The sequence below is a fragment of the Onychomys torridus genome, chromosome 8 (assembly GCF_903995425.1).
Source record: "Onychomys torridus chromosome 8, mOncTor1.1, whole genome shotgun sequence".
In the NCBI taxonomy this organism is placed as follows: Eukaryota; Metazoa; Chordata; class Mammalia; order Rodentia; family Cricetidae; genus Onychomys; species Onychomys torridus.
The window spans coordinates 56,236,812-56,260,314 of NC_050450.1; the positions used below are offsets into that span (position 1 = coordinate 56,236,812).

The following is a 23,503-nucleotide window of genomic DNA, read 5'->3' on the forward strand; positions in this document are numbered from 1 at the left end:
CATGTTTACAAGCACACATTTTGTATTAATAAAGTACAGAGTTGGCTTACAAATGCCTACAATGACGGTTGGCCGGTTATTGTAGCTGAACGTCCCCCACTGACCAGCAGGAGGCGCTCAGTCACCATGAAGCTGGTATTGTGATTGCTACTCTGACCAGAAGGCTTAGGTTTTTGTGTGCCACCCCATTGCGTTTCTACCTTTAAGGTACCTATGAGGATCAAATAATTCATTCAAAGAGCACTTTCTTTTGGTGCTGATTTTAGCTTACAGAGATGATTCTCCTCGGGGATAATACTTTGACTTCCAGTATTTGGATTGGCGGCCAAAATAATGTCCTCTGATGACCTGTCAGTGCCCTGCGTGGCTCTTCTTCTGTGAACTGTTAAGATTTTCATTTAATATGGAACTTTTTATTAATATTAAAAAGGCAACTGATGGAATTGTGAAGACAGTCTAGGAAAGCTGCTGGGCTGGAAGAGGCGGAAGGGCCGGTGTATGGGCCGCCAGAGCCCTCCCACTGCAGATCATCACCTCAAAGCAGCTCTGTCCTTCAGAGTTGCTGTTGGCGGCTGTATTGAATGGGAAAATGCCCTTTCTTAGATTGTGTCGGGCCACCCAGTCACCCAGCTAAGTTCGGCAAACAGTTCGTCAGGAGAACAATGGGATTGGTTTAAAACCGGGGGAAAACGGTCAGAGATACAGCTCCTTGGTGGAGTGGGTGCCTAACATGTGTAAAGTTTGATCCCCATCACTAAGGGGGGAAAGGGAAGCAAAGCAAAGCAAACAGAAAACTAGTTGATTACGGTAGGTTTGAGGACACTATGATGACATGTCCTTCGATGACAGGCAAGGAAACATTATCTGTCTATGAGTTATTTATTCTGGGCTTGAACTCACTGGGGATTACTTATTTTAATTAACCATGGAAATATTTTGGGAATCAGCTTCGGGCCAGGCTCGGAGTTGGGCATCTCCATCCCTAGTGTGTCCGCTTTGTGAGACCAGGGGTACGTGTCCTGCTGACTTCTCAGCCCCTAGATTAGTGTCTTTGACAGAAGTGCTCCATTAGTTGTGGTATGGATGGGTGTGTGAGTAGGTGTGTGGACAGAGTGCAAACTAGGAGAGTGGCGTACCAGGCTGAAGGAAGTACCCTACCTGGCGCCCATAGATGATTAGCACCCTGATGCTGGCCTACCAGGACATTCGTCTCGAGTGAGCAGTGTGATTTGGGGGTTGTGTTCAGAAGCTGTGTTGAACTTTGAATGCTAATGAGAAATTTCCTTTTCCCTAAGTTGTGTTGATTCAGCAACTCAAGCGGACTTGGGAATGTTCACCCCCTTCATCCAGGCTGCGCCCTCAGACTGGTGGCATTAAATGGGTGTCTAATTATCTGTCCCCACCGCTCCCTGTAGTCAGCTTCCACTCCTGACCGCCTTCGCCACCCACCTCAGTTGCTGCACTAGCTCTTCGCCTCCCCGCTCGGCAGCCCCTCGGCAGTGTAATCCAGTCTGCACGTTGCTGCCAGAGCGCGTCTCTAAAGAATTTATGTCAGAGAGTCCATTTCTGATTGAAATTTGAGCCTCTGTGCATCTTTATATCCACAGAGCAAAACTACACGAAACGTTTTGAGAAAGGAATTAGCCTTTCATACCACAGGGGCGTTTTCTCATCTGTGGGTAAGGCCAGCTAGAAACCTTTGTCGATACAGCCCAGTTCACTGACACTCTAGAAAGAACTTCGCCTCGCCGCTCCCAACTGTAAACCTCCCTGTGGTCTGTGAATGCTCAAACATTGATATTTTTTTCCAGACAAAACAAACATTTTCCCTAGTCGGGTTGACATCTTTTTGAAATGCTAAGAAAAGCTCCTTCTTGGAATTCACTTCTTTTCAGCTCTCTGTTCAGTTGATAAGAATGCCCTCCCTGTGAACTCTGACAGGTTCCAACGGAATTTGTCAGCAGGGAGATGGATTATCTGTGCTCCCCCCCATGTTATTATAATTTAATAACATACACTATTTTCTTTGGATGCTGAAAGTACAATCATGTTATGTCCTTCTAAGTGATCATGAAACATTTTCAGGACTCTAATATACTATCATGTTTATTAGTTTTGTATTATTATAGATAAGGTTTACCTTCAAAGAACATGCACAGAAATTATTGATTTATTAAAAAGCAAAGACACACACACACACACACACACACACACACACACACACACACACGCACCATTCATTGTGTGGGCCTGTACCCCACCACCACCTGGAGAGGTCGAAGGGTTGTTTGAGCCCAAGAATTCAAGGCCAGTTTGGCCTCCGCTCAAAAAAGAAAACAGGAGATGTTGTTGCTGTAGCTCTGTGGTAATGCTTGACCAGCCCTGGGTTTGATCCACAGTAACTGAAAAGGGAAAATCGAGCCTGTTCCATCTCAGAAGCACAGTAATTAGCATGTCCTTTCTTTAACTTAAGAGAAGACCTCCTGACTTGTCGCTGAGAATGCGAGGTTGAGCTGGAAGGTGTTTTACTGACAGATTTCCCTTTCAAAGTAATTCTCTCCATCTGCTTGAGCTGAGCACCCGTAGTCACTGTGAAGTCAGGAAGGCAGGTAGCAGTTGATTACGGTTTTGTTTTAATTTCTCCAGATGAAAATGTTAAGTACAGTTCTCATTTGGCTCCCTCCAGCTAAAGCCCTCAGTGGGTTCCCAGCTCTGTTTGTCTAAGCATTTCCTGAATGCTGCTTCTCCAGCATATTCCGGGGCTCCATCTTTTGGGTGTTGAGGATATAAACATGACTGTCCTGTGGCCTCTTTCCTCACAGAGCTCATAATTTAGGAAGGGAGACAGATGAGTAAATAACTAACTACAATCCTACTTGATAAATGTCACGTTAGAGGTTGTGAACAGAGTGCCATGGGAGCGCCCCGCGAGTGATTGATTTGAGGAAAGGGGGATGGAGTGGGGATCAGGAAGGACTCAGCAGCAGAAGTGACATTTGAGTTGAGCCTTAAGGGATGAATAGAATTTTGCCAGATGGACAAAGGGGTGGGGGTGGGGACACTCCAGACTCATGCAAAAACATGAGAGTGTGAAAGTTAGTGCCTTTGTCTGAGTGGTAGTGAGCCTCACACAGGGCTCAAGCAGAAGGGTGTGGAAGGCGGATGTTGGGAGCGGAGACCATGGGACCATCTTCTAAAGCTCACACTTAACCTATAGTTCCAGGGAGTCAAGTTATAAAATCAGGAGATGATATGGGAGGCTTTAGTCTTCAATCATTCTAGCAGCAAAAAATAAGATGATTTGGATGAGGGTGCCTGGAGGGTCACCTAGGCTGGCTGTACCAAAGGGGGGTGCCGGCAGGAACTTGGGAACCATCTCTGAGGAAGACCTTGGTCACTGCTGAGACCTGGCAGAGGGCTAATAGCACAGTGCCCTGAAGGCCTGGTTTGCTAAGCAGAATCAAGAACCTGGGGAAGACAGGCTTATGGGACAAAGGAGTGAATTTGACCTTGCGCACGCACGCTTACTGCTGTGGATTCTTAGGCGAGACCGGCAGCAGAGCACCTGTGGGCACCACAGGCAGCAGTGTGTGAGAAAGTCTTCAGCTTGGTGATGGTTTTCCTGCAGGGTAAAGGGACGGGAGACGGGCCTTGCTTTTTTTAAATTTTGTATTTGATGGATTTTCGGGGTTTTTTTTCCCCTAATTTTTACTTTTTTGAAGGGCTTCCTTTTTAACATATTTATTTCATAATTTTTTGAAATTGAAATAATCCTCCCTTAAACCTCTCCCATGTATCCCCACCAGATTCTTCACCCTTTTCTTTAATTATTATTTCATATATGTGTATGTGTGTAAATGCAATATATATCATATATATTCCTAAATATGTAAATACAGCCTGCTCAGTCCATATTGTCATATTGTTACCTGTATGTATATACTTTCAGGGCTGGCCACTCAGTTGCTTTTTAATCATGTGCCATTCTTTACCCTTACTTCCGGAGTCTGATCTTGATTCTACTAAGGCGTTGTCTGTAGAACAGTACTACCTAATAATGGCACCCATCTGTGAAGTGGAGCATAAACACTGATGAGGAGAATGGCGTGTAGACATATAGGCATACTGGGATACTTAAGGTGCATTCCTGGCAGGCCTGGGACACCAGTGAAGTGAGAACACCCACTCAGAGCAGGGACAGGGCCGTAGCTCAGCTCCGGGAAGTGTCCCCTGTGTCGTGTTTACAGTTGATATTAGCTGGTGTCCACATTTTCACTCTTATTCCCAATAGGTACTTAAAGTACACACATACTACACACACAAGGACACACAAACTGCACACATAAACACAGCTGTAGTCCAAACTTGCCATTTATTGAGATTGTTTAAAAAACACCTCACATTTGTTGGGTTTTGCCCCTTAATAATAATACCTTAATAGTGTGTGTGTGTGTGTGTGTGTGTGTGTGTGTGTGTGTGTGAGAGAGAGAGAGAGAGAGAGAGAGAGAGAGAGAGAGAGAGAGAGAGAGAGAGAGAAGGGCTCAAGGCAGAGCATTTTAACACTAACCTTGGAGCAGTATCAGTCAGTTGCAACTGTTGGAAGCTGACCATTGATGTACTTGTGAGTCTCAGGTGATTTTATTTTTTTTAGTCTCTGGCCCAGGCTTTTGCAGTGAGCCACACACAACTATACGAGGTTCCTGCTGGTGCTGGCGAGATGACTTGGGAGTTGATGAGTAAGCTTGGATTGCAAATTGCCTGCTTGGCTTCCCTTTTCTCTCTGCCTTCCTCCTTGTCTTCAAAGCTAGGTGAAGCTAAGTGATTATCATGTGGAATGAGTGTGAAGCCTCGGCATCCCGGGTTCTGGGGGCCAATCATGGAAAGTAAGGCCTTAAAGAACACGTCTGTCTTTTTGACAGACTGGAAGAAAGTCATACTTGTGTTTGGCATGTTAATTGGTACATTTGAATAAGAGACCAGACCTGCGCATAAAATCTTAGTCCAAAGAATCAAAAAACAGTCTCTGTGTTTGATCTAGGTTTTCTTGAAGGTTTTTTTTCTTTTTTTAGTTTTAAAGTGACAAAATATGAAATTAATACCTATTAAATATAAACTTATTAAAAATAATCTTAATGCTACCTAATAAACAATGCAGTAATTGATATAATGAAAATGGTTAATTTATTGAAAAAGGTGTTATTTCCCAAACACTGCATTCAGCATTTTGAACACACTGTTAGCATCCCACACACACATGCATGCACAGACACACGCACACAAGCATATCCAGGTACACACGAGGGCATGAGGACAACACCTACATGGAGAAGCTGTGTGTTGTCAGGATAAAGATTTCGGTCAGATTATGTAGAGTGGTTTTTTTTTTTTTCCTACTTTCTCTATTGATTAAAGTTGTGCCTACCAAATAATGAGCACTGAGGAAATAGTTTTTGAATACATAAATTACTCTGTTTAATCCTTGCTAAAACCTCCTGGGCAGATGTTACTGCCCATATATTGCCATTAAGTGACATGCTGGTGGCTATTCCTCTACACTGGGGAGCAGGGTACAGCATAGGTTTTCATGTCCTCCTTCCTACCTGGTGGTCAGAAGGCTTAACTGTATGAAAGGCCAAGCAGTAGGGTAGCAGTTACTTCTAGGCAATACAAGAGATGCCATCAGGGCTTGAAGACTGATAAACAATGGAGAAATGAACGAGTACACACAAAATCAGCTGGAGAGTGCCTGCACATAGCAGTTCCTTAATCCGAGTTAACTGTTAGGCTGTGATACTCCTACCACGCCCCCATCCTCCTCTCCCAGGTTCCTCAATAGCACCAGTGTGAGTGTTCAACTCCGTGTTAGGATAGTCAGAGGAGTTTCCCAGGCAACGTGATTCTCTCATCCTTTGGACAGGAGGCAGGGGCAAGAACTGTATTCCTTGTTCTCAGACAGGATACCTGTATGTGTTGTGCAAGAGCCAAATGTGGGTTACTTCAAGGGGGAACTGATCACAGTTGACAGTTCTGAGTGTGATTGTTATGATTTGTATTCACAAAACTGGATTTGAAACTCTGCATGTGTTTCTGTGACCAACCAAGTACCCTCTAGTGGGAAATTTTATTGCTTTTATGTTATAATCTGTAAGCACCGTATTATATTGCATGAAAAATAATATTGGTGCCTTTTGTGTCCCCAAGTCTGTGAAACAACAAAATTTGTTGTAATAAACAGACAACTTCCAATTGGCTTGTGGTTTTGAGACTGAAGAACCAACTTGGCTGGTTTTTGAGTCCAGGGTAACTTAGACGATTAGTAGAGTGCTGAGCTCTCCCCCACCTTCATCATACCATGTAATTGCCTAGGGACCATGTTATGTCTTAGCCTCAGATCTCTTCCAGCCCTGGACATGGTTCCTAGAATAAACTAAGAGGGCAATAAACTGTGGAGATGACTTTTTGAAGCGTGCCACACTGGCCTGCGTGCTTGTGGGAGTGATTTTTCAGCCAAGTTGTGTTTTGTGAAACCTGTAATGCGTTTACTATCGTTCTAAGGTCCAGCCTGATGAGCGAAGAAATGAAGCGAGGAACTCCCAACCCCTGGCTCTGTGAGGAGCCCGAGGAGACCAGAGGTTTGGGTTTCGACGAGATCCGGCAACAGCAGCAGAAAATTCTCCAAGGTACTGATCACCCCAGGACTGTGGGTCACCCACCTGCCGCATTGACCCTGAACTTGACTGTTTTCCTTATCTCCATTGAAAACTAGAGTCAAAATGATTGTTGCTGTAAAGCTCTTGGGTTTTTTGCTTTTCTTTTTTGGCCTCAAGATGCTTTAGGAAAAGATGTCATTGGTACCACTGACTTGGCCATCATCAGTTTGTCCTTTTACCCCCAGGTCTGTCTGCGCTATCAGAATTTTCCCTTTTTATTGTGGGTTCCACCACATTTGCCTAAGGTGCTGTTTTTTAAGTTTCTTGATTTTTTTTGTTTTGTTTTGTTTTTGGTTGGTTTTTGTTTTGTTTTGTTTTTTAATTTCAGAAGTAATGTACTATACAGCAAGATTAGGGACAGACAGGATGGGAAGTGCTCTGGGCTGCTTCTCCAGTCTCAAAACTATAAGTAGATTAGCATGTGTGCCCTCAGTCTTGTTTGTATATTCATATATGAGTATATTTAGTATAAATACATGTATTTTATGTAAACCGTGAGGCACATAGCTCTCTTACTATATGACCATTTCATAGTCTTTAACTTAATATATTTTTTCCATGTCAACACATGTGCCGTTCTTTCTAAAGACGGCTTTATTGAAGTATAAATGGCATTATCATGAGCCGCACATACTTGATACGCATGACTGGACGAACTTCAGCATACACACATTGCTGCAATCAAGACAGTGACCACAGTTCTCGGAAGGCTCCTTCGTGTCTCTTGGAGAGCCTTCCTGTTGTCTCTCCCCCATTCCTAGACAACAGCTGATCTGCTTTCTGTCACTCCTAATTGGTTTCTGTTTTCCACAGTTTCATGTGAGTAGACTCATCCAGTATTTACTCTCTTGGGAAGGGGATCTGGCTTCTTTCTCTATGGATAATTTTTTAATGCAACTGGACTGTCACGTGAATCTTCACGTGTTGATTTTTTTTCTCCTAAGACATCTTTTGAAATAGTTTACTCTTGTATTAACATGAAAATGTTTTCATAGGTCCTTTCAGTTCCCTTGGCAGACACCTCAGTTTTGTTTTGAGAAAGAGAACAGGTTACGCAGGGCCCTGCGAGGGCCCCTGGCTGGCTGCTACCAAGTGTGTGGCCCATGGTCGCACACGTGCTCTATGGAGGTTTCCTTGCGTCTCTGCTTCCTCTTTCCCTCTCAGTGATGTCTTTCAAACCGTGGAAGTTCTTAAGTCCAGTTGACCAGTTTCTTCTTGTAGGATGTCTGTTCTGATTATATCTAAGAAAACATTCAGTCTGCCAATGCTGCAAGGTTTACTGCTTTTTCTTCTAGTAGTTTTATGAAGTTAGATTTTTACATTAGCTCTGTGATCTTGTTGAATTGTTAGGCTCTTTTTGCGTTGGATATCTTATTTGGCTTAGAACCGTTAAAAAGTAAAGCACTGCTTTCACTACTGAATTTCTCTACCATTGTCAAAAATCATCAAGCGGTATATATGTATAACCCCATTTCTGTGCTCTGTTCTTTTCTGTTAGTTTGTGTTTATGGGGTCTTGAGTGTTATGCCTTTTTGATAGGATGTTCAACCAAGCCACACAGGCCACCAGACTTTGTTTTTTCTCAGTAATTTTGGGTATTCCCATGGGTTTTCATACTTCTATCTGAACTTTAAATTCAGCTTTGAATCTTTGAAAACAGTGGCACTTGTAATTTTGATTGCAGTTACATTTTTCAGATTATTATTTAGGAGAGAACTGATGTCACATCAACAAGAATCTCTGAATCCATAAGATGGATTTATCACTAAATAATCTTCACTTATTATTTAATTTTTCTTAGCATTGCTTTTTAATTTTCATTATACATCCCTCATATGCCTTTGGTCAGACTTATCCCTAAGTATTTGACACTTTTATTATAAATAGCATTTTAAAATGTTCAGTATCTGATTACTACTCATAGATAAAGCTGTTTATCTTCGTATTGTTTTTTGGATTGTGCAATTTTGCTTATTCTGATTAATATGCTCTAGTAGCTTTTTTGTTGAATCTGTAGCTTTGTTGGGTTTTTTTTGTTTTGTTTTGCTGTTTTTTGAGACAGGGTTTCTCTGTATAGCTTTTGGTGCCTGTCCTGGAACTCACTCTTAGACCAGGCTGGCCTCGAACTCACGAAGACCCTCCTGTCTTTGTCTCCTAAGTGCTGAGATTAAGGTGTGCACCACCACCGCCCTGCTTGTAGATTTTTTTTTTGATACAAATAATTGTTATCTATGAGTAAGAAAATTACATTTTTTAATTTTAATATAGATACCTTTAATTTATTCTTCTTGCCCTATTGTACCTGCTGCAACCTAGTACAATGTTGAAAATAGATAGCCTTGCCTTGTTTCGCTCTTAATAGGAAATGTTTATTTGGATCCAAGTTTTGTGGGTTGTTTTTTTTCCAATATTGGATATTTTTGAATTTTCTAGAAATATTTTTGTGAGTTGTTGTGAGATACAGCTGTATTATTTGGGTCATGCTTTGATTTTTATATATTTTAAATACTTTATTTTGTATTGCATATATGCATGGATATATGTATGTACAATGTCTAGGGTCATGCATGCTATGGTGCCCATGTGGTGGTCAGAGGACAACTTTGTGGAGTCAGTTCTTGCCTTCTAACTCAGCGTGGGCTCTGGAATCGAACTCAGATCATCAGACCCACAAGGCAAGTGATTTTTCTAACTGAACCATCTCACTGGCCCTGGGTCTTATTTTTAAAGACAGATGAAAGAGATGTCTAAAATATTTCAGAGCATGGATCAGCCAACCTGGCCTATGAACCAAATCTTATTTTTTGTGATGGTGTGCAAGTCAAAAACAGCTTTAAATTTTTTTAAATGATAAAAAAAATAATCAAAAGAATATTTTGTGACTTGTAAAAATTATATGAGATTAAAAGTTCAGGGCTCATGAATTCAGTTTTATGGGAACACAGCCATGCTCACTCACTCACACAATATCCATAGATACTTTTCCACTTGGCAGTAGTAGAGCTGAATAGCTGCTTTAGGGACCACGTGAGCCACAAAGCCTCAAACGCTTCCTATGTGGCCCCTACAGAACGTGTTCGCCTCCAGTCCAGAGGTAATTTACTGCACTACTGAGCCTAAACTACTCTGAATATTCTGCATGGTGCTCTCGGAGGACCAAGGTGACCTGTTTAGTGGGAATGCAGGCAGTGTCTTGCCATGGTCGAGTTTAGAACATGATGCCTTCTGCCCTTTGAAGTGACTCAGCCCTGGGTCTCTTTCTCACTTCTTATGAGCCCCGAGTGACACCCGGCGAGGACTTGGTGCGCGTGCCTTGCCAGACCAACTTTCTTCTCGCTAGCACGCCAGCTGTTGACCCCTTTGGACTCAATTCAGGATGTCCACTGGATCCCACCTGGGAATCCAGCCCCTCACCACGATGGGAGCCTTCACCAGCAGCAGTCTGGGCAAGCTTAGTGCATATCTCTTTTGTTTCCCTCTCAGAGTTTGCCTTGTCTGCCGATGTGTGTTTCTTGAAACAGTGGATTCGAATATTTTGCCTGTTTCCTCTGCTCCGTGTTCATCCAGGCCAGAAGGAAATCTGGTTCCTATCAGTCCATCTTGGCCATAAACAGGAGTCTAATTCTATTTTGAACTCTTCTTCACAATGAAATTACCTAGTAAACGAAACACTGGCGCTCTGTGCCTTTCATTTCGCGCACTTGACCCATCGCTGTGTTTGACAGGAAGTGTGTCTGTTGGAAAGCAATGCAGCTTGATGTGGAGTTCCACAGCTCACCCACCGTCCTTCACTCTGAGGTAGCCATGCTTTCTGGGAGCACTGCCTAGCACTAATACAAGTGGATTTTCCTGTCCTTGCTATTTGCCAAGGAAAGCTGTGTTCAGTCAGGAAAAGTATTTTTGTCCCTGAGAATGTGCTGCACTCGGGGATTGCTCAGGTTGGGTGTGAGCGCGTGCCCTGTATGCTTCTTAGGAGCATCTCCAAGCCATAGCCTCTCCTCTGCTGAGATTTCTGCCCCTCGCAAGCCCTTTGGCCTCTGGTTCCGGGTGTTGGGACAGGAAGTAGAATAGCCCACGTTTTGGGTAACTTTATTAACATGCTCTTTCTAGACGTGACTTGAAATGCTGGCTCCCCTGTTGCACCACTAGTAAAGCTTCAAGCTAAACATAAACATCAGAGTGATCTTTGCCCCACATGCTTGGTAGCATTTCCTGGGCTCCAGGAACCTTGTGATGTGCTGTGGTTCTACTTTATTGCTGGACCCTATGCTAGATAAAGATGAGTCAGAAAAAAACATTTCTGATTGCCTTTTGGCCTGTGGTATTGATTAGCCTTTCTGTACTTTAGTGTGGAGAAATACTCTGGAAATCACCCCCAAATAATCTTATTGCTAGATCACAGGCTTGCAGGCAGTGAATACCTTTCTTGCTCAGTCTAGAAGCTAGGCCTCGTGACAGCCAGTTACCTAAGGCTAGCCCAGTACTTAAGCAGTAGCTTGGGATGTACATAGGCCTTAGCCGAGGTGACTGTGGTGATGACAGTGACTTGGTCTCCTCAGGATCTGAGACAGAGCAAAGGAAGGAGACAGTGGTCAGTGCAGGCGTGAGTCAAGCAGTTGGATATGGAGTGTGGGTCCCCCACCTCTGCTTAGGGGTCTGTTGGTGAGGTTCCTAAATTAGCACAGCCTAGTTGCCCCTATTTGTAGCTGTTCATTCTAGGCCGAGCATTTGCTATGGAATTCTGGTCTCAGGGAGTTGCTTTTCTAACTGCTGGGACCGTCTCTGCCTGACAGAGCCACTAAGGAGGGAGGCCCGATTTGGGCTCACAGTTTGAAGACAGAGAGAGTCCATCCTGGGGAAGTCACAGAAGCAGGAGTTTAACTGAGCCCACATGGCATCTGCAGTGAGGAAGCAGGGAGACAGATGCTGGCCTCAGCTCTCTCCATCCTTTTTAATTCAGTCTGGGCTCCAGCTGGTGAAATGGCGCTGCCCACATTTAAGGTGGAACTTCCAGCCTCAGTTACCTAATCTAGGAATTTCCTCACAGGCCTGCTCACAGGTTTGTTTCCATAGTGATTCCAAATCGCATCAAATTGACAGCAGGATCAACTCTCATAGTCGGTAAATATTTTCCTATGAAATGGGGACAGGATGGTGACAAGCCAGACTCCATCTTACAGTGAGAAATACTGGTAGGAAATCTTGGGATAGTTCTAATTATAGACAGCATTCTCAGAAGATACTCTTCCTTGTAGCTACCAGATATATTAGAGTCCTTTCCCAAAAACCTTAAAACTAAACCAAAATAAAAACCATCTATTCTGAGACCTTGTTCTGAGGATCTTCTAAATACAATGATGGATTCCTTTGTCTGGCTTAACTTCATCTTTTTTATTTTTAGATTTTACATTTGACTTTATCTTTTCCTCATTCTCTCTGTTCTTCTCCAGGGAGCATTCCTTCCATACATTAAGTGCGAGGTGATAATTGTTTCTCTCTGGGTATTGGATATCATAACATCAAGTGTTTTTTGGGCTTCCTAAACTCAGAGGACCATCCAGTATTGCCAGACCCTTTCCATCTAGTGGAAACTGTAAAGCTGGAAAGGCCCTGTGCAGTCCCTCGATTTAAACAGCCAGGAGTACCCGTGTAAGTTCCTGGTAACATATGGAGCTGCTCTGTGCCACTAGCTGGACTCTCAAAGGAAGGAAGACATTCTCAGCCTCATGCATGCAGACCAGAGGACTGTGCTTAGCTCTGGTCCCTCTGCTTGCCTTTGTTTAAATAGTGCTGGGGACTGAACTTGGCCTTGCACACGCTAGGCAAGTATTCTACAACAGGGCCACATCCCTAGCCTCTTCTTTTTTGTTTACTTATTAATATATTGATGATCTTTGGCTGTGGGAAATTTCAAACATGGTAGAGTAAAGGTATGTTCTTTTCCTCATCCTGCTTCAATAATTATCTCCCCATACCTAGTTTGGTTCTATCTGTATGTACCCACTTACCCACCTCTAGGATGTGTATATGTGTATACACATGTGGTGCACATACATGTGTTTTTCATACATGTGTAGGTTAACGATCACCTTTGGGTACCGTTCCTCTGGAGATGTCTACTGCTACTCTTTCCTCTTCCTGGGACCTGAGGCCTGCCAGTTACCTAGGCTGGCTGGTCAGCAAGACCCAGAAATCTCTTCCTCTACTCCCTTGGTGCTTGGATAATAAGCACACGCCACCACACCTCTGCACCAGGCAGAGGTCACCAACCAGCTCTCAAGTCATGACACAGAGACTTCTTACTAGCTTAAATGCTCGGTCTAGCTTAGGCTTATTTCTGGTTAGCTCTTTTCATTAAAATTAACCTGTTTCTCTTTATCTACCCTTTGCCTTAGGGCTTTTTACTTTTTCTCCTTCTGTATATCTTACTTCCACTGCTTCTTGTGTCTGTCTGTCTGACAGCTGCCTGGCTTCTTACCTCAGGTGTCTCCCTTGTTCTCTCTTCCTCTTCCTTCTCTCATTCCTCTGTTAGTTTAGATTTCTCTTCCTGTTTATTCTCTCTGCCTGCCAGCCACACACCCCATCCTTTCTCTGCCTAGCTATTGGCTGTTCAGCTCTTTATTAAACCAATCAGGTGCCTTAGGCAAGCAAGGTGAAACAAATGCAACACATCTTTACACAATTAAACAAATGCAGCATAAACAAAAGTAACCATCTTTTCTTCGTTAACAAAAGCAGCAGAAACATGTGTAACACACCTTCACATAATTAAAGTATTATTCCACAGCATAAACAAATATTTGCCTAGTTAAAATAATATTCTACCACGGGTCTAGCTTTTCTATGGGCTCTGGGGCCTGAACTCTGATCCTTATGCTTATGCCCTGGGATTGTTTTTAAAGTGAACCCTAGACATTTTGTCATTTCAGTAGCGAATACTTCACATCTCTAAATACTAAACATCTCTAAAATATGTTTATAAAATTCAAGAACTTTTTAAAAGAGAAGTTTATTTTTTTAGTTACGTATATATGCATGTGTCTGTGTGTGGTTATGTGCACATGTGAATATAGGTACCCATGGAGTGTAGAAGAAAGTGTTGGTCTGTTGGAGTAACAGGTGATTGTGAGCTGCCCAGTGTGGGTGCTGGGAACTGAATTCAAGCCCTCTGCAAAGCAGTGTGTGCTCTTAACCTCTGAGCCATCTCTCTACACCAAGGACTGGTTTTTATTTTATTTTATTTTTTATTTTATGTATATTGATGTGTTGGCTGCATGTATGTCTGTGTCAAGATGTCAGATCCCCTGGAATGAGTTTACAGACAGCTGTGAGCTGCTATGTGGGTGCTGGGAATTGAACCTGGATCCTCTGGAAGAGCAGTCACGTTCTCCTAACTGCTGAGCCATCTTTCCAGCCCCAGGACTGGTTTTTAAAAAGGAGTATAATGCAGTTATCACTCCTGCCAAATTAGAAATAATTCCTCAGTCCAATCAAATAAGCAGACTATCTGACTCAGGGTCTGAATGTAGGCCATACATTGTGACTAATAACTGCTTCCCTGAACTGTCTTACTGATATGAATGATCCTTTTAAAAGTAGTTTTTCTCTGCTGTTTCTTTGTTAACCCTTTGTTCGCCCTGTATTTTCTCCTTAGCTAGTTCCTGCTGTGCATATCCCCTAGGTTGTTGAGCATATTCTATGACCTTGAGAGTTTCTGTAAATTGGTTAGATTTAGTGGCTTGCTTAGAATCGGGCTTGTTATTTTTGGCATAATATGTTCTGATGACTGTCCCTTTGTTTTTTATCTACTGCCACCAAGCTGTCCTCCCACAGTTGAGTGATTGTTATTTAGGGGACCATTTTCCTGGATGTCTAAATATAGGAAGTATCTACACACCTAATTGTTCCAAAGGGACTTTCAAAAATGATTGTATTAGTGCTCCCACAATAAATTAGCACACACATAGTGACTTAAACTCACATTACTAAAGTTTAAAGGTCAGAAGTTCAGCCTGGGTCTCCAGAGGCTCAGATGAAGGTGTCAGCTGGCTGCACTCCTTTCTGGAAGCCCTAGGGCAGAACCTGTCCCCTTGCCTTGTCGGCTTCTAGAAGATCCCCACTTTCCTTGCTCATAGCTTCATCTTCAAAGCCAGCAACTGCATCTCTTTAACCCTCTATCATGTGTCCCTCCAACAGCAGCTGGGCAACCTATTTCTGGGAACTAATAGATTGTGTTGGGGGTCCACCTAGGTTCTCCAGGCTCATCTCCTTCTCAGACCCCTTCATCTTCATCACATCTGCAAAGTCGCCTTTTCCATGGAATATAACTTAGTTGCAGGTTCGAGGGTGCGCGCACGTGCACATGTACACACACACACACACACACACACACACACACACACACACACACACTCTTCTTTCTCCCACAGTGATCCAGTCTTAAATCTTAAAATCTACACCATTGTAAAGTTGAGGAATGACTCAGAGTTTGGTATGTTGCAAATGACCTGTTGTGACCTTGCACCCTTGATAGAGTGAGGTAGATTATGGAGAATGAACTGTCACAATGTCACACTTCTGCAGTTTATTGTCTGCAGCGAGTCCTGGTGATATTTTTGTTGGAAGCAGCCTTTCATTTTGATTATTACCAAGTGGCCAAAACATTGCCTCTTCGAAATGTCAATTTATAGCTCAGAGAAGCTCAGGTGGTTGACATGATCATTTTGACCTCCCCAGCATCTTCCATGTCTGGGTTGTGGGATGAAAATTTACTGTAACATATTACCTGCTAAGGAGGTCTCCAGTCTAATGGGCATTATAAGAGTAGGGGAGAGTTTCTCCTTTCTGTTGTGCATTAGGGAGAGCCTAGGAGACAATAAATTTGGGAGAAAAGGTTAGTGTAGCTGGTTCTCACTGACAAGTTGTGTTCTCACTGCCTAAAACAGTATCAGGACTTCAGTGTCTTTTCCTAGTGGACAAACTTAGCTGTGGTTGCTTTCCATTTTCAACCACTTCCCATCATTTCACAGCGAGCCGACCCTCGGTCCATCTATGGATTATTCTTCAGATGCATTTAGATCTTGCTGTAGCATAGACATCCTTCAGCAGTGTGAGTTTGAGGATAGATTTATCTTGGAGGCCATCCAGGAGGCTGCTACTAAGGACCAAGTGGACCTCATTATAAAGGGATTTTGCTGCAAAATGGTGCCTTGGAATGGTCCCTAGACACAGCAGGCTGTTTATAGTTTTTAAAAAGTACGTTCTGTCAAAAAAATGATGTCACCAAGGGGTCCTTACCTCACACTTTAAGTTTAAATACATTCCAGGTGAATCAAAGAGCTAAGTATAATGATTTAATTCCATACAGAAGGTTTATACAAAACTGTAAGTAGACATTAGTGAGCTCTTAAGTGAGAAGACCTTTGTGGGTTTTGCTCCCATAGATAAGCCATTATGTGAAACAGTCATTTAAAAAGCATAAAGAAGTGAAGTTGTGGCTGGCACACTGTCACCATCAACCGGCAGATGGTGCGAGGGTGAAGGGTAGACCTCACCCCACAGTCTCTGCTCAGGGCACCTGGAAGCAAAGGAGCAAGGCTCTTGGAGAGATCACCAGGATGGCCCCTTTGAAGAAAGATGCATCAAAGGGTACAGTCTGTCCTGGTGGGGAAGTTCCTGTGACGGGAGCTTGAAGCAGCTGGTCACATTGTTCCCCTTTTACATAGTCTAGGACTCCAGTCCGCTTTAGGGGGCGTCTCCCCACCTCATGTAACTTGGGCAAGAGAATTTCTTTCAGGCCCGGCCGGAGGCTTGTCTTCTAGGTGATTCTATGCCCTATCAAATTGACAATCACTACTAAATATTGCACCTGCTGGAGAGAAAAAACAACCAAGGGCTCCAGAAAGAGCTCCAGGCTAGTCAAAAAGATAAACCGAGAGGCAGTGAGCTGAGTTCTAGCATGAGGGATGTGTTTTAGGGAAGGCCCTGGTAGATGCAGTATTGCTTTGCTGTATATTTTTTTATACACATCTTCCAAACTTAGTAGGAGTGAGTGGATTGAAGTCTTGAGAAGGATTTCTGTCAGGGAGTTGAACTTGCCTTCTGTACTACACAGTGTTCAGGACTACAAGTTCCTCACACTTCAGTTCGCCTTGCCCATCCTTATTCTTTTCCATATTTACAAATCTGCTAAGTCCTCAAATCTTATTACTGATTTTTATTTGTATTTTTTAAAAATACCAGGCTGACAAGATGGCTCACTGAGTAAAGGTGCTTGCAGCCAAAGTATGGTGACCTGAGTTTGAGCCCTGAGGCACAGGAGGAAACCAAGTCCACAAATTGTCCTCTAGCTCCAACATGTGTGTGTGCGTGTGTGTGTGTGTGGGTTTATGTGCTTATTTCCCTTTCAAAATTCTTTGGTATTGTTTCTGTCTGTATTATTTCTCCATTTAAAAAATCAGAACATTACCCTGTTATTGTTGATGAGTACCTGTTCTGTTTGTACTACATACTAGAGGGTTAAATGTTGGTGTAGCCAAATTTAATAGGATTCCTGTTTCATATTTAAATATTTAATTTACCAGGAAGTCCTTCCAGTATGAGGCGTGAAGTAAGTATTTATGTTTTTCTCTTGGTGATGCTAGCCATGGTGCTGCATGTTGAAGACTGTCACTTGCTGGGCAGATGGATCTCTGTGTATGTGTGTCTGTCTGTCAGTGTCTGTATCTGCACATATACATGCTTATATTATCTTCACAATGGTTCCCTCTGATTTTTAGTCAGTTGTTTGTCCTTTTCTTTCAGAACAGGACGCAGGCCTTGATGCTCTTTCCTCCATCATCAGTCGACAGAAACAAATGGGCCAGGAAATCGGGAATGAGCTGGATGAGCAGAATGGTAAGGAGGAGGCTGAGGTCTCCAGCCACTGGAGTAAAGCCTCGGGCTCAAGTGTCCCTTGACTTACTTTTGATCAGGCGGCACCGAGGGGGTCTGCAGTCAGCCGACTGCTGTGGTTTATTACAGTTGTGGTGGCTTGTGGACGATATACATTGCAGTTACCAAATTCCGTGTGAAGAGATGTCACTCAAAACTTTCCAGTACTCAGTGGCTGCTTTAACCTAATTAATTTTGGTTTTTATAGCCCTGGTGGCCTTGAACTCTTATGTGGATCAGGCTGGCTTTGAATTTGCATTACTTTCTTCTGCATCTGCTTCTCAAGTGCTGGGATTACAGTCGTGTACTGACCATACCTGGCCCTACTATTTTGAGAAATAGTTTATGATCTATTTATCCCAAGAACTATTTTTCTCTGTGGAGGATGTGAAATTGTGTGGTGTTTGGTACCTTGATACAAAGCATAATAAAGCTGTGTGGGCCTCATATCATCTCTGCACCCAATGGAGTTTGCTCTTCTTCCATCATAAATGACCAGACCACAGGACAAAAAAGTTTGAAGGTGTCCATTTAGGGCTTGATGAAACAGATGTGGTTTGAGGAAAAGGAACTTGTAGGCTACTGTGGTCTGGAGCCTTCGGACTTGGGAGGCTCTGGTGCTTGAGTTATGGAGGGGGTAAGAACCCGAACAAGAGTAACCACGGAAACAGAGGGTGGGATGCATGCAGGAAACAACAGTGCTGTCACTGTGAGGGACGCCGTGCAATCCAGAGGTTTGTGAGTCAAGACTGTGAGTCCAAATTCCATGCATCCGACCAGAGATGCAGGGAGGTCCAAACAGAAACATCCAGTCTGCAGTTGGCGCAGTTACAGCTTAGTGAGAAGACAGGACAAGAATGGGAGAAGCCTCAGCAGGGACACGATGCACTGGTGTTCACAGTGGCTCTCGTTTTGTGTTGAGCCCCCTGTCCACATCATGTCATGTACTCCACATGAGGAAAGGAAGGTATCGATGTACTCATTGCTGGAAACGAAGCTCAGAGCTCCAGAGAGCCCTCGGAATGCCATGGCTCTTACAAAAGGCAGGATTGAAACTCTTTGCTGATAGGGCTGCTTTTCTGTTGTACCAGCTTCCTAGCCACGGAGGGCAGGGTCAGGAGGCAAAGGTGCTGTTAAAGCGTCATGTGTGGGTAGGTATGGAAGTCCTGGTAGTGGACTGGAGTCGCTCTCTGCAGGGAGGCTGCACTTGCCAAAACCATACAACAGGCACTTCCCTCCAGGATCCCGAGAAAGAATGTGGTCATCGTTCCCATGGTTTCAGTCCATTTCTCTATCATAAGTAAACAAATCCAGCTGTTGAGCATCTGTCACACGCAAATAAACTTGTAAGCAAGTGGAGAGCCCTCTGTCTCTACAGTCCTAATGTGGCTTGCGACAGCTTAGCACTGGGGGGACAGTTTGTTCCTTGTCCTGCTGGTGTTATGAATAGGCCAATTATGGATTTGCGTTTGATCCAGGCATTTGGGCAGTTCCTTCACTGCGAGACAGCATTAATGAGATAACAAGCTTTATTTTTAAAAGACAACCTTGGCTATCTGGTGTTTGTTTACTTTTTATCAAGGAAATTTGCCTGGAGTGGGGGGGAGTGTGACCCAAACTGACGAACATGTCATCCTGTGGTGTGTGTGGGCCACAGTATCTGTGGGTACGTGACTAAGAATAAAAGATGCATGGTTTTGTGTGGGACTCACTACTTCACAGGTCAAATTGCCTTGTGTTTCCCAGCACAAGCAAGCATTCTGGCGTGACTTCCTCTTAAGTGGCTATCAGGATTACTTGGGATGCTCTAACACCTCTCAAAGCCCAGGTCGTGTCTCAGTGAGCGTCTGATTCCTGTTATGATATGATCACAGAAGTATCGGCTTAAAATAACAGAGACTTAGTGTCCTATGTTAGTTTGGTAGCGCACATGTCGGCCTTGAGTCTCGCTGGGTGAAAACCAAGGCATAAGAAGAGATCAGCATTCCTCTCTGGAGGCTCCAGGGAGGGATTGGTTTCCTTGCCTTTTCCAGCTTCTAGTGGCCACCCGCATTCCTTGGCTTACATCCCTTTCTGTGTTCAAAGCCAACAACAATAGACGTCCTGCTGATACTGTATCCTGACTGCTACTAATGCTGCTGATGTTTCCCTCCACCTTTGTAGACCCTCATGTTTACATTGCACCCACCTAGACAGTGGGAGAAACTCCCCTTGTGGCCAGCCTATGGGAAGGTTCGGTCTCACCTGTAGCCTTGATGAGCTGTCAACTGCAGAGCTTTACAAGTAGATCTGAGGTCAGGGGTGGAGAGCAGAATGATTTCATCGAGCTGCCACGCCCTCATTGACTGAATTGAGAGGATGTAGTTAGTACTGCACTTTTATATTTACTCCATATGCTCACGTCACACATGCACAGAGCCTTCGCACTTACTTGTGCCACACAGAGCGTATGGTCGATGGCCGAGTTCTTTCTCTCTGTATCACTATCACATAGCTTACCCCCTCGTTGCATATCCCCCCCCCCCCGCCCCATCTCCATCCCACAGTCAGATAAATGTGGATCTAGACAAACATGGGGTACTTTTCCATGAGCTGCCAACATAAGCTGGGTTTCTCTGTGGTGGCCTCCCAGGGAGCCCACAGTTATTTATATGGGTAGTTTCTGATGTGTTTTCTCCTCAGAGATAGGGCAGGCTCAGCCATTTTCACTCACAAGAATGGACACTCTCAGAATTGGAAAAAAAACCAAACAAACAAACAACAAAAAAAAAACAACCCTGTCCCTGACAGGCTTATAGTCAGCCTCATTCCTTTTGCTAAACTGAAGCAAGACTGGTGGTGTCTCTAGGTGGGTCAGGTCTGTAGTCCACCTGGAGCTTTCCCGGGACTTGTGCATGTCACAGAAGTCAGGGTCACAGACAGAGGAGACGTGTGTTGTAAATCTCTCCAGATGATTTATGGAGCTACAGAATGGTTGCTTTGATTTTCCTTAGAGAAGCCATTGGCTAGAATAATGCCCAGCCAGACCATTTTGGAACAAAGGGTCAATCCTTACTAATATATGCACTGTACTTAGAACGTAACCACAGCATCAAAGGATCAAATTATCTTTAACTTAGGAATTCAGTTTTCATTCTCACCATGGGGAATTAAGAGCAGCCGGCCAATGCCAGTTTCTTGTTCACATGCAATGACCAGGCCCGAGAACGGAAAGAATAGCAGTGAAGTGGGGGATCCCAGTGATATAGGCGTATGTCACTGGTTTGCTGTATGTAGGGGATGGGAGAATGGGGTGGCAGGGAAGGCCACTTGTCTTCCTAACATCAGTTTTGGGGCAAGGACACCAGCGAGTCCTTCAGAGAGCTAGAAATATGAGTGCTTATTGAAGGACATGGTGCTCTTGAAACTTCACATACACTGCCAGGTGGTGGCTGCGGCGGCGGCTGCAGCGTCGTCAGCGCACGCCTTCAATCCCAGCACTCAGGAGGAAGAGGCAGGCAGATCTGTGAGTTCAAGGCCAGCCTGGTCTACAAAGCGAGTTCCAGGACAGCCAGAACTACACAGAGAAACCCTGTCTTGAAAAATCAAAACAACAACAACAAAAAAAAAAAACCAAACAAACAAAACTTCACATACGCATTAATGGATCACCACCTATAGATCTGTTAGAACTCCTAGCTGAATTTTCATTGTGAAAAGTGAGAATGAAATTGTGTATTTACCTCCCTGAAACTTGGCAAGATAGGCACATCTCCATCACTAAAATATTGCCCTATATGGGCAAAGGGACTTTGCAGGCATGTCAAGTTGAGCCATTTGGGATCGGAAAGGTATCTGTGATTATGCAGGTAGACACTAAATGCAGTTAGAGGTATCCATCTAAAGGAACGCAGGGTCGGGGTGCATAGCTCTGTGGTAGAGCACTCTCCACGTAGGCACTAGGCCTTAAATTTCTTGTCTGGCACCACCAAAAGGAAAGCAAGGTTGCAGGTGAGAGGCAGAGGGAGATTTGACAGAGGAGAATAAGACAATGCAATGTCTAAGACAAGATGGTACCCTGTAGCTCTGAAGATAGTGGAAGGGGCCACAAAGAAAGGGGGTACAAGGGATCTACAAGCTGAGAAAGGCAGAAAGGCCTCCCTCCCCCCATCTTTGTAGGGGCATCTTGACTTCAAAGCCAGTGAAACTGATTTGAACCTCTGTCTCTACTACTGTTGGACGACAACAGTGAATTTGAGTAATTGCTGTGTCTTTTGGTCAATTGCCACCTAATTCAGATTAGCCACATTTACACTAAAATGTTTGAGTTACCCTCAAACATATCTATAATATCTTACCCTTTGAGATGATTTCTTTAAAACTTTTTTTTTTTTTTTAGATTATTGTATGTGTATGAGTGTTTTGCCTGCATCTATGTATGTATGTATGTGCAACACATATGTGCCTGGTGTCCATGGAGGTCAGAAAGTGGTGTCAGATTCACAGGACCTGGAGTTAAGGATGGTTGTGTGCCACCATATGGGTGCTGGGAACTGAACCTGGGTCCTCTGCAAGAGTAGACGGAGCTCTTGACTGCTCAGCCATCCCTCCAGCCCCTTGAGGTGATTTCTTTAAGCTTTACAGCAGGAAGTTGCTCTAGTCAACTCTACCTGAAGTCCTGAAGTCTCTTGAGGTATTTCCTTATGCTTCCATGACAGTTAGTCTTGTACTGATAAGGTGTACGAGGGTGGGGCACTTCTTCCTGTCCTATTCAACACTGTCAGAGTTCTTTATAAAAATATTTATTTCATGTGTATGTATATTTCTAAGACTGCATTTATATATGCACACCACATGTAGGAGCCCACAGAGGTCAGAAGAGGTATCGGATCCCCTGGAACTGGAGTTATGGATGGTTGTGGGCTAATTTGTAGGTGCTGGGAACTGAACCCAGGTCCTCTGGAAGAGCAGACAGTGCTCTTAACCACTGAGCCATCTCCCCAGCCCCAGTGTCAGACTCTTCTAAAGTATGTCAGGAAGCTTTCCTTTTGGTTATCTGTAGAAAGGCATCTTCTGTTTTCATAGGCTGTGTATTTCACTGTGGTGCTGGAGATAAAATTGGCAAGTGGTAGAAACTGGTGATTTCATAACAGGGTGAAATCTCCCTACTTTGTTAGCTTGTATAAGTTAGAAGAAGAGCAAGCCAATGAAAGAAACTGGGCTGTGGGATGGTTCAGAAGGCGAGGTGCTTGTTAGCCAAAACTAACCTGCTTCTAGTTCCAGGGTCCCACCAGGTGGCAGGAGAGAACCAAGTCTAGAGGGTTGTCCTTTGACCTCCAAACATGTGCCATAAATGTGCACAGGGTCGACGTATATTATTTGACGGGGCTTACTAATATGTCTTTCTAAAATGTGAAGTGTTGTCCTGAGAGATGTGTGATGAAATATCCGCTGGTCTCAGAAATATCTGTATAGCAACTTCCCATTTGATTCCATCAGTTCTTTTTTAAAAACTTTAAGGGGAGGTTACCAGACACGCACACACATACAGAGTAACAACTTTGTTGGGTATCTCTGTCATTAATACATTTAACTTTAGGCTATTTAGCTATTGATATCGCTGTAGAGACTTAATTTTTGGTGACCTTCACCTAGTCACTGATTCTCAAAAACTGTGGTCTAGGATCTTTTCATGTTTTTAAAAATTATTGAGATATCTTGAGAGGTTTTTTTTTCTTTTCCTATTTCTTTTGCTACTACATTTAAAATTAAGAGACATGTAAAAAGTTATTAAATGTAAATTTAATATAAATTTAAAATAATAACAAAATTTTAATAATAATCAAATAAACAAACTTATGGAAAATAACTGTTTCTCAAAG

General features: G+C 43.5%; 1 protein-coding gene across 1 annotated transcript in view; it reads left to right on the forward strand.

The window, feature by feature from the left end:
* Positions 1-23,503, forward strand: part of Stx8 (syntaxin 8) — a 150,302-nt gene that overhangs the window by 33,921 nt on the left and 92,878 nt on the right. The window contains exons 5-6 of the mRNA XM_036195240.1: positions 6,556-6,680; positions 17,514-17,606. Of these exons, the coding sequence (XP_036051133.1) occupies positions 6,556-6,680; positions 17,514-17,606 (218 nt within the window). The remainder of the gene's footprint in view (positions 1-6,555; positions 6,681-17,513; positions 17,607-23,503) is intronic.